The following is an 18,159-nucleotide window of genomic DNA, read 5'->3' as shown; positions in this document are numbered from 1 at the left end:
AAGGCATGTTGCTGATCCCTGGATGAGGGTCTGAGGGGTTTAGTGGGGACTCCTACCTCCAACACACTGCAGCTGAGAGGCCTCAAAGAGGAGGTCCAGGACATCTTGTCCCCAGAAACCCCACTTGACCAGCTGAACCACGGTCAGGGAGACTGGGTCTGGAAGGCAGAACCTCACTCCCAAGGTCCTGTTATACCTGAGGCCAAGTATCGTAAGACCTGGTAGGGACCCTCACTTCCCTCCTCTCCCACTAAGGTGTGGAGGCTGCAGAGCCCCAGGCCCGGCCTGTGAGGCTCGTGTGAGCACCAGATGCCCCAAGAGCTTAACCGAGGCCAACAGGAGAACCCAAGGGTCCAAATGTGAACTCTCGAGGGAGAACAGGGGTGAGCAGTGGCTCTGGGCATCTCTTTATTTTTCTCAGGAGCTACCAGTTGGGAACACAGCATTTCAGAAGGCACATCCACCAGGGCGATTTTCCCCCCTTCCTTTGTCCCCTCAGGGTGAGCTGTATAGTGTGGAGCCCAGTTCAGGCTGGGTAGAGCTGCCCGCCGCACTGAGGGGTTGAGCTGGGTTGGAGGGGTGGGGTAGGGAGGGAAGAGGGGTGGAGTCTGTGCTGGAGCCCAGCAGCCCGGTCCTTGTTCCAACCCCGGGCTGACTCACTTGGGGGGTGGTGGGTTGATCAGGGTGGAAATTGCTTTCTTCAGCTACAGCAGAGAAAAGGGAGTGGAGGAGGAGAGAGTGTTAGAGGGGGTGGAGACAGCTCTGGCCTCCATCGAGAGTACCCCCAATGGTCCAGTCTGTACGTATCTAGCTGACCGCTACCCTATGGCATAAGGGACACTGACCCCAGAGAGTGCCAGGCTGGTAACTGATCCCCAGGCTCAGTGGCAACTCTAGTTCAAGGAGAGGGGTACACCAGAGTTCTTTGTAGCTCCCAATATTTGAAAGGGAGAATGTTGGATCCCCCCCTGCTTGCCCACCCTCAAGACCCTAGTACCTCTACCCAGGACACAGAGCCCACAGCTCTGCCCCGTGACGTCACGAACAGCGTCTGAAGGGTCAGCAGCTCAAAGAGGTTGTGTGTCTGGAGCGGCGGGTGACAGGAAATGGTGGAGTCAGGGAACACCCCTTGCCCACACACCCTTCTCTGTGCCAGGTGAGTGGAAGAATCCAGCCTGCAATATCTTGTCTGACCACTAGGTGGTAGCCAGACTCCATGTGAGAAGTAAGGCCTCAGGTAGCAGGAATCCTTTGGTCTGGAATACTGAGCTCTAGGGTATAATGTCCTGGCAGAAAACTTGGGGCCACAGCCAGGTCCCTAGGCTGCTTCTGTCACCACCCCCACGCAAGTGCCTGCTCTGAGAGGCTGTCACACAGGATGAAGGCGAAGTTCCTCAAATTCGGATCCCGTGTAATGCTTAAATTTTTAAACAATTTTTGTTGTTATGTTTTTTCAGAAAGGGTCTCTCTATATAGTCCTGGCAGTCTGGAACTTGCTATTTAAACCAGGCTGATCTCAAACTCACAGAGACCCTCCTGCCTGCCTCCCAAGTGCTGGGACTAAAGACATTTGCCACCACGCCCAGCTTTTTTTTGTTGTTTTTTGTTTTTTTTGTTTTGTTTTTTGTTTTTCGAGACAGGGTTTCTCTGTGGCTTTGGAGGCTGTCCTAGAACTAGCTTTCGTAGACCAGGCTGGTTTGGAACTCACAGAGATCCACCTGCCTCTGCCTCCCGAGTGCTGGGATTAAAGGCGTGCACCACCAACGCCCGGCCCAGCTTTTTTTTTAATGATTTTTTTGGTGTATGGGTATTTGCCCATGTGTACACCTGTGTACTACATGCATGCAGTGCCCCTAGAGGCCAGAAAAGGGTGTTGAATCCTCTAGGACTGGAGTTGCAGACAGTTGTGAGCTGTCCTGCGGTTGTTGGGAATTGAAACTTTGTCCTCTGGAAAAGTAGCCAGTGTTCCTAAAGCTGGAGAGTCATCTGCCCAGCTCCATGGGATGCTTCTTTTTTTAAGATTTATTTATTATGTATACAGCATTCTCCTTGCATATATGCCTGCAGGCCAGACAGGGTACCAGATCCCATTATAGATGGTTGTGAGCAACCATGTGGTTGCTGGGAATTGAACTCAGGACCTCTGGAAGAGCAGCCAGTGCTCTTAACCTCTGAGCCATCTCTCCAGCCCCCATAGGATGCTTCTAACACTGTGTTTCTACCCAGAAGCATGTGTTTCCCAAGCGCTCTCTCTATCCTGTCTCCTCTGCATCGCCCCAACAACCCTGGTGGGAAGGGTCTCACAGGCTGGGGCTGCTGTGAACATCTGCAGGTGAGAAGTGTGCACGTGTGTGTGCATGCTCGAGCATGGTATGTGTGTGCACATGTGTGTGTTCATACATGCATGTGAGAGTATGGTTTGTGTGCGTGCGTGTGTGTGCGTGAGTGTATATGTATGTGGGTGCATGCATACGTGTGTATTCACATGCGTGCGTGTGTGCATGTGTGTGTTGTGTGTGTGGCGTGAGACACTGCTCAGAAGGAGGAGGTGGAGCCTGCATTCCCCCATCAGGTCCTCCTTCTCCACCCACTTTTTCTAACTCTCCCTTACCTCATGCAGGGAGGTCTCTGGGGACAGCTGCAGGGTCACTGGCTGTGTGGGGCAGCCACCAGCCAAGACATCCTGGAGACAGCGCTGGGAATTGGGGGAAGATAAATGGAGACCGGTGACAGCCTACCGTTCCCGGGCTCTTGCTCTTTAAACTTCTCTCCCCTGCATAGCCCTGCTCACACCTCCACCCTGTCCCACGCCTGGCAGGGGGACCCACCTGTTGGCCTGGAGCCCAGGACGCTGACTCGGTCTGGAGGGCTTGCACCAAGTGAGTCCTTTCCACACTGCCCACGAGGATCTGAGACTCTAGGAAAAGCAGAGGGAAAGACGTGTTATGGACACAGAAGCCACGTTGTCTGAGAACCTACTATGTGTCATGAATATGCTGGGTGCTTGTTTTAAAGACTTATTTATATTTTACTTTATGTGTACGAGTGTTTTGCCCCACAGAGGCCAGAAGGGGGAGCCGGAGTCCCTGGAACTAGAGTGAAGAACAGATGTAAACCGCTCATAGAGTGCTGGGAATCACGGCCGGGTCCTGCAAGAACAGCGATGCTCTTAACCAGCGGACTCTCTCCTCAGCCTCATGCTGGGTGCTCTTCTCTCAGAGGACACGGTCACCCAGTTTACAGATGAGGAAGGTTGAGAGGCACAGTGGGGTAACTGCCCTGCCTACAGAAATTCAGTCTTAGACACGGAGATTGGGCAGCTGTGGATGGCTGCATCATCTTTGACTAGAATCCCAAGAGTCATCCCTAGGCTGCTTTACAAGAGCCCACTCATCTCTAAACATGACACAAACCTGGAAGGCAGCATGGTTATTATATCCATTTCATCCATGAATGAACCAAAGCACAGAGAAGCTAAGTGACTTTTCCCAGGTCACACAGCAAATCCAACTCTCTGCTTACCCTTGCTTCCCTGACTCCCAGAGGGAATCCCCACCCATTCTCCCAGGCAGCCACTCTGGACCCCAGCTGAGTACCTCTGGTCTCCACCAAGGGGAACTGGGTCGCATCTGTGGAGGTCACAGCCTTGATCACCTCCTCCAGGGGCATGTCCTTGGCCAGCGTGGTGAGGGTACAGTTCATGAAGTGCTCCACAGTCACGGGGTAGGAGCTGTGGGCAGAGGGAGGCACCTGTCAGGCCCTGCACGGCGTTGCTAGACCTCAGGAAGAGGCAGGGAACTTGCTGGGAAGGACCCACGCGCGGTAGTTAATGTTTAGTTTCACCTTAACGAGACCTAGAATCACGAGGCCTCAGAAAAAGAGTTTCTAGACTGTGTCAACTGAGGTAAGAAGAAGATCCACCCCCCCCCAGGGGTGGGCAGAGCCATCCCCTGAGCTACGGCTGGTCCTGAACTTAGTACAAAAGAAAGCACCAGCGCCCATCTCTCTCTGCTCCCTGATGTGGATGTCGTGTGACCCGCTGCCTCACGCTCCCGCTGCCACGCCTTCCTCGTCATGATGGACTGTGCACCCTCAAACTGTGAGCTGGAATAAACCCTCCCTTCCTGAAGCTGATTTTGTCAGGGGTTTTATTGTACCAAGGAGGAAAGTAACAAATACTTTTGGTTTCTGAGGGCAAGATGAGGCAGAAAGATGGGCGGGACTGAGGGATCCTGGAATGAGAGACACTCAGGACCCTGCAATGGGAAGGAACACAGAGACCGACTCACTAGTGGGCATTTTCTGTACCCTCAGCTCCCAGCACTAGCTTCACGGGGGCTGTATCACCTAGCAGAATTCCGCCTTAGGGAATTTTTTGGGGGGGGTTGTTTGTTTTTCACACCTGAGAGAATTCTAGAGTTTTTTTGTTTTGTTTGTTTTGTTTGTTTGTTTGTTTGTTTTTCTCTTCTCAAGACAGGGTTTCTCTGTGTAATTTCCCTGGCTGTCCAGGAACTCACTCTGCAGACCAGGCTGGCCATGAACTCACAGAGATCCTCCTGCCTCTGCCTCCCTCGTGTTGGGATGAAAGACGTGTGCCACCACCACTGCCCATCGAGAATTTTAGTTTTTGAGAACATGAGAAAAGTAATGCCCAAAACAACAGCTGAGGTGACAGGTTTGGAGCAGGACAGCAGCTTGCAGGAACTTGGAGCTGGACCCAGAACACGGAGAATCCTGAGCCTCTGAGCCCCACAGCTTCTGGAACTGAAACCACTGGGTGCAATCTGGTGGAGGAAGGACCTCAGACCCCATCTGCATCCCAGCTCCTGACCACCCAACTCGGAGAACTGAGCAAGAGAGGGAGGAGAGAGGCCTCAACCTCCATGTGACCTGAAGCAAGGCAGACATATGATTGAAGCCAGTTTCCTTCCAAACACATGAGGCTCAGGGGAGGTTGATGGCCAGAGGGTGGCCTGAGGACAACTGCATCGATTTGTGGGGTTCCCTAACTCCCAGACCACCCGGGACACGCCATTAGCCAGCCCCAGGCTCACCCAGTCTTGCGGCCACGAATCCACGGCAGGTATGGCAGTTTCTTGGCCATGATGGTGCCATCATAGAAAGAGGGCTGACAGTTTTGGGAGATGACATTGGCCGCCAGCACCGCCATCAGCACAGGCAGTGCGTGAACGATCTGCCCGGTCAGCTCAAAGGCCAACAGCGCTGTGGAGATGGTGTGAGTCACCGCCCCGGAGAAGGCAGCAGCTCCTGCAGGGAGAGAGCCACGGTCACGGTGGGTGACTCGGGCCAGCAGTCAGGCTCACCCAGAGGGCAGGGTGGGCTCAGTGTGACCGTGGCTCATGTCAGCAATATCCAGAGGGCACGTACTGGAAACGGCTGGAAATGCTCGGGCATGGCAAGGGAGAGGATTACAGAGGGAGCTGAGTGGGGGAGACAGACGGAGCTAAGGAAGCTCTTTCAGAGGACGATGGGGCTCGGGATTGGACGGCACATTGTACAGTTCACACCATAGACGAACGTCAGCCCCTTCAGCCATATTCTAGCCCCTGAGGCCCTCCCACTTGCTGTCCACTCACCTGCCAGAGCATAGCCCCCAGGCATGATGGGATTGACCTCGCCTCCAGCCACAATGCCCTCTGGGAAAGCGACGGACAGGGCCTCTCCCAAGAGGCGCCCGATGACAGCTCCTGCCACAGACTCAGAGTGAAGGGGGGTCAGACTGACCTGACCCCCACTCTTAGTTCCACCCTGGGAGAGAGATGGTGTACGGGAACCACGGTTCCGCCCCACGCCCCTGGATCTGGTGGAATTCAGACTCACCGATGATGAAGATGGGCATGAAGTACCCAGCAGGCATGGGGATTGTTGTGGCCAGGATCAGCATCCAGAACTGTGCCGGGAGAAGGGACCCGAGGGCAGAGGTTACGGGCAACGGGAGGAATGAAGTGGAAAGTTCCCAGAGAAAACAATGCCCATATTGGGCCTGAAGCACTGTCTGGAGTTACAGACATCAAACAGGGGACGTAACCAGGCCCTAGTAAAGTGCCCACTGTGTGTTCGGCACATACTAAGTCATTCACTCTTCTCACCCTTAGCCTGCCCTTTGGGTACAGAGAGTAACTACCCCGTTGACTTTTTGTTTTTAAACGTGTGTGCGAGTTTGCATGTGTGCATCTTTGTGGAGGTCAGAGGACAAGCTCAGGCTTCATGCTCAGAAAGCGGTTCACCTCCTTTGTCTCATTGGCCTGGAGTTTATCCGTCGGCCTACACAGACAGATCGGTGAGCCCCAGCAATCCTCCGGAGCCCGCCTCTCCAGTGCTGGAATTATAAGCGTGCCGCCAGCCCACCTTTTTACGTGGGTGCCGAGGGTGGGTCTCAAGGCCTCATGCTTTTAAGGCCAGCACTTTATTAACTGAGCCATCGCCTCAGCCCCTGCTTCATGGTAAAGACAGAGAAACTGAGTTAAAAATGCAAAAGGGATCTGAGCCTGGGGAAGCCCGTGTGGCTTGTGTAGGAGCACAGTGAGTGAGACTCAGATCAGAGACCTGGTTGGAAGCGGACAGTGCTCCAGGGTCCCGTCGCGGAGATGGCCCCATCTTACTCCAGATCTGCATACAGAAGGGACCCACCTTCATGATCAGGAAGAAGGCCAGAGTGCCAAAGATGGTGAACCGTGGGTGGTACCATTCAAACCACAGGTTCTGGGGGTCAGGCTCAGCAGGCCAGGGCGGGGATGAGTTCCGGGTCATCAGTGCCCACGAGTTGTTGTCAAACAGGGAGTGCAAATGTTCCGCCATGGACAGCTGGAGCAGAGGCAGCGGTAGGTCAGCATGTCCCATCTGTCCCACCACCCACCTGAGCCCCACCCACTCCTTCCCAGCTGAGGACCCTGAGGACGGCCCTGCCATCACTGAGCTACAATGTGGTCATCTGGAAAGTGACCCACAGGAAGCTTCCTTAGGCAGTTTTGGGGGAATGAGCGAGATGATGTACACAGAGGAGACACCAAATGGGCTCACCCACCCCCTAGCTCAGCGCCCCTTACCCGGGAAGCCATGAAGCGGCCCACACCAGGTGGATAGGTGACGGAGGCCAGGATCAGGGCAGCCAGAGCTGCGTACAAGGGCTTGCTGTGGGAGAAAGGGAGCTCCAGTTTGCCTCCTCTCCTTCCCCCACAACATGGGGACACCACAGCACCCCTTACCAGAGACAGCCCCACGATGAGGAAAGAACTATGTAGGAGGGCGGTGCAGAGAAACCGACAAACCCCTCGGGAGAAGAGACAGGCGGAGGCGCCCAGGAGAAGCAGTGTGACAGGGAGGAAGGCGGACTGAGGACTTGGAACAGTGATGACAGACCAGCCAGGCCAGCGTGGTGACTGGCCTTGCTAGGTCAGGAGAGAGGAAGAGGACTCTAAGACCAGGGGACAGGAGGCTCAGGGAGGAGGGGAGACAATGACTAATGCGAGGGCTTCCACGATGGGGTTGGTTTCCAGGAAGCAGCGACTTGGTGGGGCGGGTACTGGTGGGGAAACGGGACCCTGTGGGTGAGGTGTCGATAGAAACTATTTTTTGTTTTTTGTTTTTTTGAGACAGGGTTTCTCTGTGGCTTTGGAGGCTGTCCTGGAACTCGCTTGGTAGTCCAGGCTGGTCTCGAACTCACAGAGATCCGCCTGCCTCTGCTTCCCGAGTGCTGGGATTAAAGGCGTGCGCCACCAATGCCCGGAGCCGCCATAGAAACTATTAAAGGAGCATATGGGGAGACACTAACTCAAGTAGGGGTGGGGCTTTCTGTGGCGGGTTGGGAGTGGCGCTCCCGCAGGCCTTCGCCCACCTGGTAGCCAGCAGTTTGGAGGTGTACCGATTGGTCTTGATGAAGCGGAGAAAATTCCTCTGACAGAATAGGTAGGCACAGCTCAGGACACCACAGATGGCCCTGGAGGAAGCGGCATTGAGGTCGAATCCAGAACTGTCCCAGTTCATGCCTGGAGGAATCCCACTGGGCTGTCAGGGCCTGAGACCCCCACTTACCCCAGGGCCACAAAAAAGAAGATTTCAGGCAGGTCAAAGGGTACGTCCACTCGGAAGCGGGTCTTGTAGATGGAGGTGATGGTCTCTGGGGAGGGTGGGAGTGGGGAGTCTGAGGTCACACTCATTCCCACCCAAAGAGTCTCCCAGAATAATTCTTACAAGGGATATAGCACTGTGCCCCCGAAATCAAGTGTCTCTGGCTTTGTAAGTCTGACAACCTGAGTTTACCATTCAGGCAGCCATAGGTCTTTCCGCCCTTAGAGCCTTTCTCCCAACCTGCACTGCTGGTGCCCTTCAGTCCGTCAAGGAGGAAGGTCCAGCAACTAAGATTCCCCAAGAAGGGCTGGGCAGTAGTGATGCATGCCTTTAATCCCAACACTCGGGAGGCAGAGGCAGAAAGATCTCTGAATTCAAGGCCAACCTGGTCTACAGAGCAAGTTCAAGGACAGCCAGGGATACACAGAGAAACCCTGTTATGGAAAAAGAAAGAAAGAAAGAAAGAAAGAAAGAAAGAAAGAAAGAAAGAAAGAAAGAAAGAAAGAAAGAAAGAAAGAAAGAAAGAAAGAAAGAAAGAAAAAGGAAGAGTCCCAAGAAAACCCAACTCTGACTGGGGACAGGAACTCTTGGCTCGTCAGAATGCCTTTCACACATGCGTGTGCCCTCATGCTTGTCTCGGCTTCTTCCTGAGTTGTGGCCTTTCTCTAGTTTTGACCAAAAATATAAGCAAATTCGTTTTTCCATTCTGTATCTATCATGTCATTTTCTCCTGAGGTGGCACACGTTATGACTGGGTGCTCTGGTAACAGTTTGGTGACCAAGACAACCAGGGTCTAGCAGGATTCATCATCAATTTGGGAGAAACAGTTTGTTAGGTCACAGGGGAGCTGAAACGTCAGGGTCAAAGGGAGTCACTTTAGTGTCCCTCTCAAAGCAATCTTGGAGAACCTGGAGGTGCCTGACCCTGTCACACTGCCTCGACCAAGAGGAGCTTTTTAGGATCCTCCAGCCTCGACAGCTGAGTGTACGCGGCTCACAGGCATCGGGATGGGGCTCTGCGCTTAGCCTATATGCTTCAGCCGATCTTTTTTTTTTTTTTTGGGCTTCAGCCGATCTTTTTTTTGGGGGGGGCTTCAGCCGATCTTGAGGGAATCTACACACAAGGTCAGACACAGATGGCTCAGCACCCCTAGGTCCCTCAAGACTGAGGAATAGATACAAAAGAGGGAATCATAGCAATGAAGATTCTTGTAGGAAAATTCCACGCTGGGCCTGAAGACTGACTCCCTTGGAAGTCCTGACCCCAGAAGGACTGTCTGAATACATGTGTTTTCTGGTTTTTGTTTAACCTTCTCTGTGACACTGTGGTGACTTAGGTGCAGACAGACTGAGAGAACATCCCTCCAGTGTCACTCAAAGCCATAAACAGATTGATTCATACACATATGGGTGTGCAATGCTCCCCCTCCCCCACATTCTTGAGTTTTCTTAGTACTAGTAAGCATTCAGACCCAGAGCTAGACTTTACAGACAGATGCTCCAGAGCCCAAGGTGGTGGAAAAGGAGGAAAAAGAGAGAGGAAGGAAAGAAGGGAGGGGTGAATGGAGAGGGGGATGAAGGAGAGGATGACGGGGTGAGGGGTCGAAGAAAAGGGAGGGCAGAGACCAGGTCCCCACATGGGGCTCACCCTGCTCACTGTTGAAGACGGCCAGAAGGCGGAACATGAAGGCCCCGCAGGTGGCGGCGAAGAAGCCCCTCCAGTAATTCCAGACGGAGAAGTGCGAGGACATGACCTCGATGCTGAACAGGACACCTGGGGACACACGGCACAGAAAGACCCCTCTTCCCCTAGCTGCAGGATTTGGGGGTCACATTCTCCCTGACCCTCTCAGACCTGCTGTCTTGCTGCCTGGACAGCTGAAGGCCCCTGTTGCCTTTGTCCTTGGCTCAAGCCGAGAACACCCTTATATCCCCATCCCCACCTGTGAGGCCCAAGAAACCAGGCTCAGAGCGGTGACCTCACTGGCCAGGGCCACCCAGTGGGGCGAGGCTTTAAAACCACATGAGTTCAAAGGCAGTCTACAGGCCTGGACACCCCACCCCAACTACCCTGGGGTGACTTGCTGGGACTGGGATGGGGGCTGGGCAAGCCCGGGAGTTCAGGGCCAGGGGAAGCTACAAGGTGGAGGAGGTGTCCGGAGCTCTCACCGCTGAAGGGGGCCGCGAAGACTGTCGCTACCCCCACGGCAGCTGCAGCTGCTAGCATTTCAATTTCCTTGGCCTTATTCTGGGGAAAACAGAACTCTGGGTTCAGACCAGCTCCCTTCCCCTTCAGGTCAAAGGGGCTCTTTCTTGTACCCCTCACCTGAGATTCCCCCATGGTCTTGGTCCGTACACGGCCCAGGTAAGCAGAAATCATTACACTCAGGTGCACGAAGGGGCCCTGGGGGTGGGGGTGGGGGACAAAGCATTGGTGCAAAGGATCCGGAAGCTGGGTCCTCCCTCCCCCGTCCCTCCTCTTCCTCCTTAAAGCCCCAGGGAATGGGAGCCACAAGCCTGGCCCAGAGAGGATGCAGATCTTCATTCACCTCCTTGTCTTAAGTGAACCCCAAACCCCAGGGCTATCCCAAGATACATCTTGTCACACTTGGGGACTGAGCTGTACTTCCAGAGGTGTGGAGGAACAAGGAGGAAGGCAGGTGGGCTCTCTTGTCCTTACCACTTTGCCTAAGAATATGGTACTGCCTGTTGCCAGGGTGCAGGAGAGGCCCACCACCTTGGCCCCAAAGTTCTTGATGTCTAGGTAGTCCTCCAGGACGACACCGGACAACATGGTCTTCAGCTCTGGGAGTCCAGACCCTGGGGCAAAGGAAAGACAAGGTATTCTCCCCACCCCCACACACATCCAAGCACTAACCGAGCCCAACTCTGCCTACAAGATCAGAGGCATCAGGTACATTCCAGGTGTCATGGCTCTCTCTCTCTCAACAAGGTCTGGCTGTGTGACCCGGGATAACCTAGAACTGGCAGACATCCTCCTGCCTTTGCTTCCCAAGAACTGCTATTCCAAGTGACTGCCTCCATGCCCGGCACAGACTAAAGAGTGCCACAATGCACACAGCCCTCTGACACTGTCCTCGGGACCTCACACACCCTGCGAGTGGGAAGAGTGACCTCAGCTGTCAAGAGAAATGGCTGAAGGTCTGAGTGGGCCTTGAAGGCTACAGCAGCAGGGAGGGGACCCAGGATTGTCAGGCTGTCACCAGCTACACCTGGGAGATCCCCCTGGGCTGAAGCTGGAAGCTGTTCTAGGGCCGGGGAGCTGGCTGGTTCCATCAGCCCAGCCCTGACATCATGGGCTATGCTCCTGCAGGCGACAAACCACCAACATTAGTTTTCTATCCCAGAGGAGCCCAGGGAAGTCAAGTCAACCCACTGATGATCTGGGTCCCCTGCTGTTCCCCTCCCTGTATGACTTTGGGTAAGCAGCCTGTCTCTTCCAAGGCTGCTTTCCCAGCACTAACGACAACGTGTCACTGTCCCCTGCCCTCCCTCCTCAGAATCCTCACAGAATATGGAAAGATTTGGACTCGTGGGACTGAAGGACAAGGCAGGCTGGCCAGAGACCAGGTGACAGCGACTCACCTCCAGAGAAGGGCGTGATGCTCTGTGAGAAGCCGGACGAGAAGGACAGGAGGGCCACAGGGTACACAGTCCAGGAGAGATATCGGAGCAGGTGACCGTCCCCAACCTCCCTGTACAGCCACTTGTGTGCTGGAGATGCCCAGATGTCAGGGGGCCACCCTGAGCCTCTACAGCCCTGGGGACAGACACTACAGTGCCCTCTCACAGACCCAGAGAGGGCCCGTGCCACCCAGTGAGAGGAGACCTAGGACCATATCTCAATTTTCCAGCCTCCTACTTGTGGGACTTTAGCTAAGCAACTTGACGGAGCCTTAGTTTCCCCTCTGTCCAGTAGCCAGTGATGGTACGCTCCCCAATCCTCCCCAGCCCTGGGTCCCTGAAAGACCAGAGGGGGCCTAGCGAGGACTTGGTGAGGCAGTGTGGAGCCTCACTGCGTCAGCTGAGTGTCCAGGGGAAGTGAGCACCCCCCCAGCAGCCAGCACGGAGGAGGGGAGACAGATGAGGACAGTGGCCCCGAGTAATGGCTCCTAGGGGCATTCAGGCTCTTCCCCCCATTGTGTGGGTGAGGTAACTGAGGCCCAGAGAAGGAGAAGAACCTTGCCAGGGTCACACAGCTGGTGAGATACGAGAACAGCACAAACTCCAGGCCTGGCTACCCATAGCCCAGCCCCGCCCCACTGCCCTGGCTGTCCAGCTGGCATCCCAAGCCTGATGTAGGATTCCTATTGCCCTGGGGGGGGTATGCGTGCTGGGGGAGGCCTTACCTCTGACCACACGCCCGATAGCGAAGTTCATGGCATAGCTGATCAGAGCCATGAGCACCCCGAGGGCCATCAGGAAGTACCAGTCCTCACCCACACGGAACAGCCGCTCTTTCAGCCACTCCAGGGCCCCTGGGCAGGACGCTGGGGTCACAGATCTTTCCCTGAACACTGCTCAGGCTCTGGGTAGGGACAGCAAGCTAGGGGCCCGCAGCAAGCTAGGGGCCCGGAGCTGGAGTCTGGGTGGTGAGGAGGGGCCCTGCCTCATGGAAGGGGCTGAGCAGGATGAGCAGAAGGTGAAGTAGGGACACAGTGGGTGTCTTTGGTCGTTCCCTCCACTGGAGCTCACACTGGAGCCTCACAGAAGGTTGGTCAGGGCGGCAGACAGTACACCTCTTACTGACACCTCGTCAGGTCTGAGCAACCATGAAGGGCAGCAGGAACCTAGTGTTGTCCTCAGAGTCATGGGCCATCTGTACTTCAGGCCTTGGGTAGGCCCTTGGCTACTGGCTGTCAACCCAGCCTAGAAGCTGACCCTCTCTGTCTGTGGGCATCAGCACCTGGGCCTGACTTCTGCCCCTTTCTGGGGTTCCCACTTTCTCTCCCTCTAACAATAAGGGCGGCCATGTTCTAAGTACACAGACAAAACTCAGAGGGTGATCTTGGATCTAGGGTCAGTGATGTCCCAAGGGGGTTTCATGGGAAAGGGGAAGGGGGATGGGAAGGGGAATGGGAGGGGAACGGAGAACCAGCTCTCACTTCGGATGCCTCGGCGGATGCGTGGACACGGGCCCCACAGCTCCTGCAGAGTCACGGGCTTCCCGGAGGAGCCTTCACGAAGCCCCACCAGTTCCTCCATCTGTTGTGTGGTAACGGGTGGGCAACTGCTTGGTGACAGGCACAGTGTGCCTGTGTCCCATGCCCAGGCTCTCCCAGTTCTCTTCCGAGCTGAAGGCAGAGGCTTATGGTCTTGGGTGGGTGTGTGGGTGGCTGGTGTGTGTGGAGTTCTCAGGAGGGTCCAGTGTGCCTGTGTGCTGTATGTGCGGAATGGGACTTCTCAAGTCCATCCGTGCCCAGAAGGGTTGGGGAAGGGATCCCAACGCTTTCAGAAACCCTCCCTTGCTGGCCTTCCCTGCTGCCACCCTCCTGGGACTCACGCTGCTCCACTGCTCTGAGCAGTCATTGTGTTCAGAGATGACCCAGCCACTTGGTCCCCATGAACGGTTCTAATGTCCCATCCCCATCCCTCAGTGCCCTGTGCTCCTCAGCAGGAAGTCCCCAGACTCAGAAAGAGATCCTTGGAGGGTGATGAGCTTCTGTCCCTGTTCCTATCTGCGCCCCCCTCCTGCCTGTCCTGATCCTGGCAGGGCCCACCCAAGTTCAAGTCCATGCCTTCCTGGGCACCCTCAGCTCCTTACCTCTCGATCCACCCTGCGGAGTTCCTGACTGGCCTCCTCTAACACAGCCTCTTTGTTTGCAGGAGCCTGTGCACCTGGGCAGGTGTGCATTCCGCCAATCAACACCCTCCCCTCCCCCTCCCAGGATCGAGTTTACCGTGACCACTAAGAATATTCCAGACAAACCAACCAGAACTACCCCAGTCAACAGAGCAGGAAGGACACAGCTTCTGAGAGGTGAGGAAGGGGTACAGGGTATCCCACCTGTGAGAGCCGGACAGAGGGCACCCATCTGTACGGCTGGACCCTGGGGACATTCCTAGAGCTGATGAGCCCACAGGGCAGTGAGGGAGGGGCCCCTCTGCTCGTGCTGAGCTTCAGGGTCTGCTGTCTCCTGGGCATGGCAGAGAGAGGCAAAGTAGAGTGGACGGTGTGGGGGTGCAGGTGAAGGTGTGGGGGTGCAGGTGAAGGTGTGGGGGTGCAGGGGAGAGGAGGGGGTATGGGAAGGGGAGGGGGCGCAGGGGAGGGGAGGGGGCACAGGGGAGGGAGGGGGCACAGGGGAGGGGAGGGGGCACAGGGGAGGGGAGTCTTCATTGATGCTCCCTTCCTAGGAGCTGGGCCCTTCCCAAAACAACTCAGAGCTTCCAAAACCTGGGGAGATGGCCAGTTACCCTGTTATAAGGAAATGGCATTACAGAACTGTGGGGCTTCCTATTCAAGATCACAGAAGCCACATGACACATTGACATGCACCTGTAATGTCACCTACTTGGAACCCAGAGTTGCAGATCAATTTGAGCAATATAGCAAGAGGCCATCTCAAAAGAAGAAGAAGAAGAAGAAGAAGAAGAAGAAGAAGAAGAAGAAGAAGAAGAAGAAGAAGAAGAAGAAGAAGAAGAAGAAGAAGAAGAAGTTGTTGTTAGAGTAAGCTAAAACGTCCTTACTTATTTTATTTTGGGGTTAATGAGAGAACTCAGGAGCTGGTGAGGCCTTATGCATCCTGTGTCACACAGATAGTGAAGTGAAGGAGGATGAGCCCCCGCAGGGGACCCCGAGGACAGGCCCAGGAGCTTTGCTGAGCATGGAGTATGGGAGGAGCCTTGGAAAGTGGTTGACTTAAATGGAGGCTCCTCGAGGTCCAAAAGGTTCAACTTCTGGAACCAATGAGCAGAAAGAAGGAGAAAGGGACACACCTGCCACTGAGGAGCCCAAGCAGGCGCAGACGTGGCTGGATCCTAACCTAGTGTGGGCTGGGGATTTTACTCTGTCTCCTCCTCCTCCTTTTCCTCCTCCTCCTCCTCCTTCATCATCTTCTTCTTTTTAGTTTTTTGAGACAGAATTATTTCTCCACCTGCCTCTGCCTCCCAAGTGCTGGGATTAAAGTCGTAACACCCGGCACCATCCCCCTCTTCTGATTGTCTCTTCTACCCAGGCTGAATTCAAACTCCTGGACTGAAATAATCCTCAGCCTCCTTAGCAGCTGGGGTGCAAGCGCGTGCTGCGTGTCCAGTGGCTTAGTTGTTTTTTATTGCTGTGACAAAACTACTCAACAGGGATTGGGGGCTGGGCGTTGGTGGCAATCGCCTTTAATCCCAGAACTCTGGAGGCAGAGGCAAGCGGGTCTCTGTGAGTTCCAAGCCAGCCTGGTCTACAAAGTGTGTTCCAGGACAGCCTCCAAAACAATACAGAGAAACCCTGTCTCCCTAAACAAACAAAAAAAAAAGCAATGGGGGGGGTGGAGAGATGGCTCAATGATTAAGAGCACTGACTGCTCTTACAAAGAACCGGGGTTCAATTCCCAGCACCCACCTGGCAGCTCACAAATAACCCTACTTTGTATCAAGATGACAAAAAGTAACCACGGTAATTGACTCTTTGTCAATTTAACACACAGAGCATCACTATTTCTTCTTTCTTTCTTTCTTTCTTTCTTTCTTTCTTTCTTTCTTTCTTTCTTTCTTTCTTTCTTTCTTTCTTTTTTTGGTTTATCGAGGCAGGGTTTCTCTGTGGCTTTGGAGGCTGTCCTGGAACTAGCTCTTGTAGACCAGGCTGGTCTCAAACTCACAGAGATCCGCCTGCCTCTGCCTCCCGAGTGCTGGGATTAAAGGCGTGCGCCACCAACACCTGGCCATTTCTGCTAATTTCTACCAGTTTCTCCCACCAGCTACTACCTCTCTAGTCTCCTGTCTCCAAATCTCTCTTCCCCCAAAGGCTTGAATCAAAAGATAAGAGTTACAAAGTTAGCTTTTTCATTGGTCAGAAGCACATTCCTAAGCTAAGCAATAAAGGCAGAGCCATTGTCACGGCAGCATAAGGGTCCAAGGTTTCAGAAGTGAAACTGACCAGAGGACAGGGGGTACAGTGAGATAGGCTTTGAGACAAGGTCTTTAGTTAACAGACTGGCAAGCAAAGAATAGACATTTTTAAAGTTAATGAGCGGGACTGGAGAGATGGCTCAGGGCTGCTCCTCCAGAGGTCCTGAGTTCAATTCCCAGCAACCACATGGTGGCTCACAGCCATCTATAATGAGATCTGGTGCTCACTTCTGGCGTGTAAGCATGCATACATGCAGGTGAAACATTACATAATAAATAAATCTTTAAAAAAAGATTTTTTAAGTTAATGAGAGGTTATCTTGGCAGAGAGAATCCAGGACACCCTTGTTTTCTATCTCTCTGAGAGCTACGGCTCAACAACCTTAGACATGCCATAGTTCTTTGGGCATCTGTGAATGCCTCTGTTGAGGTCTCTTTGTCTGGACACCAACACTGACCAACTGTTTGCCAAGGAAGACAACCACGTGGGGGTAGACCTCTAAGTTTATACGAAGACCTGGTTGAGAGAGTAAGGGTACTGACTGATTATTGTCTTGCCAGAATAACGCATTGCTGGGGGGAGTCATCCAATATACCAATGCACAGGAGAAATTGTGTCCAGTAAACAATTAACACACTGCAGTGCTGTGAGGGAAAGAGCTTTTCACACAGGAATTTGCAAGGGGGACAGCTGCCACATTCAGAAGGCAAGATTCCTTATTGCCTTGCAGATGTTAATGAGGTGTGCATCTCTGGTGACAATATCCCTCATTTCTAAATGACATCTTGTCCTTCAAGAGCTAAGCAATCTCTGACAGATTGAGCCCTGAAGTATGCACTGAACTGTCACTGCATAATTCTGTGGTCTGTAGCAGCCAACGGGAACCAAACTCAGATCCTCTGCGAGAACTCCTGAGCCATTTCTCTATCCCAGGGGCTGGTTCTGTGTAGATTGTTGGGGGCTGGAGAGGTGGCTCAGTGGTTAAGAGCACAGGCTGCTCTTCCTGAGGACCCAGGTTTAATTCCCAGCACCCACACAACAGCTCAGGCTTGTCTATAATATAACTCCACTACCAAAGAGACCTGACACCCTCACACAGACATATGTGTAGTCAAAACACCAATGAGCATAAAATATCAATTAATTTTTAAAAAGAGTATTATTGGTATTTTGATAGAAAGTTGAATTGAATCTGTATAACTTTGGTAATATGGATATTTTAACAATTTAATTCTTCCATTCCATGGACATGTGATGTCTCTTCATTCTGGGAGTTTCTCTTCAACATCTTTAACTGATATATTCTAACTTTCATCATAAAGGTTGTTCAGTTCTCTGTGTAGCCATGGTTCCTGGAACTTGTTCTGTAGAGTAGGCTAGCCTTGAACTCAGAGATCCTCCTGCCTCTGACTCTGGAGTGCTGGGGTTAAAGGCATGCACCACTATGTCTACTTTATTTATTATTATTACTTTGCTAGATTTTTTCTATTTTTTGTAGATTTGTGAATGTGGTTGATTTCCTTCTGAATATGTTTCAGTGCTTTAAAAAACCATTTGTTTTTGTTTTTCTTTAGGGGAGTGAATCTAGTTCTTATTTGCTTTTATAATTTGCTTGTTTGTTTGCTTGTTTCTAGAAAGGGTTTCTCGGTGTAGCCCTGGCTGTCCTGGAACTCACCCTGTAGACCTGGAACTCAGAGATCTGTCTGCCACTGCCCCAGGTTCTTTTTTTGGGGGGTTTTGGTTCTTCGAGACAGGTTTTCTCTGTGACTTTGGAGGCTGTTCTGAAACTAGCTCTTAGTTGGTCTCGAACTCACAGAGATCCGCTTGCCTCTGCCTCCCGAGTGCTGGGATTAAAGCCATGCGCCATCAATACCTGGCCCTGCCACCAGGTTCTTACACATGCTAGACAAGCATTCTATCACTGAGCTGTGGCTGCAGCCTTCTTTCAGTTTTTCATGTGTGTGCATGTATGTGTGTCAATGTGTATGTTT

At 53.2% G+C, this 18,159-nt stretch overlaps 1 protein-coding gene across 2 annotated transcripts; it reads right to left on the bottom strand.

Annotated features, from left to right (window-relative positions):
* Positions 1-395: 395 nt before the first annotated feature.
* Positions 396-13,314, bottom strand: LOC101831517 (chloride channel protein ClC-Ka). Of its 2 annotated transcripts, XM_040757509.1 has the most exons (19): positions 13,215-13,314; positions 12,459-12,587; positions 11,695-11,823; positions 10,769-10,908; positions 10,415-10,492; positions 10,258-10,336; positions 9,737-9,862; positions 8,053-8,137; positions 7,856-7,957; positions 7,068-7,152; positions 6,652-6,825; positions 5,842-5,911; positions 5,598-5,708; positions 5,055-5,268; positions 3,597-3,730; positions 2,829-2,917; positions 2,612-2,695; positions 998-1,084; positions 396-704 (listed from the first exon to the last, which is right to left on the bottom strand). In XM_040757509.1, the coding sequence occupies exons 1-19, from the start codon at positions 13,312-13,314 to the stop codon at positions 657-659; spliced, it is 2,064 nt and encodes a 687-aa protein (XP_040613443.1). In that variant the 3' UTR covers positions 396-656. The 2 variants fall into 2 exon arrangements, with proteins under 2 accessions (XP_040613443.1, XP_040613445.1); XM_040757511.1 differs by lacking the exon at positions 998-1,084.
* Positions 13,315-18,159: the final 4,845 nt, after the last annotated feature.

Source organism: Mesocricetus auratus, unplaced genomic scaffold (assembly GCF_017639785.1).
Source record: "Mesocricetus auratus isolate SY011 unplaced genomic scaffold, BCM_Maur_2.0 Super-Scaffold_100014, whole genome shotgun sequence".
Taxonomy (NCBI): Eukaryota; Metazoa; Chordata; class Mammalia; order Rodentia; family Cricetidae; genus Mesocricetus; species Mesocricetus auratus.
This window is presented reverse-complemented; position numbering and strand designations above follow the sequence as displayed.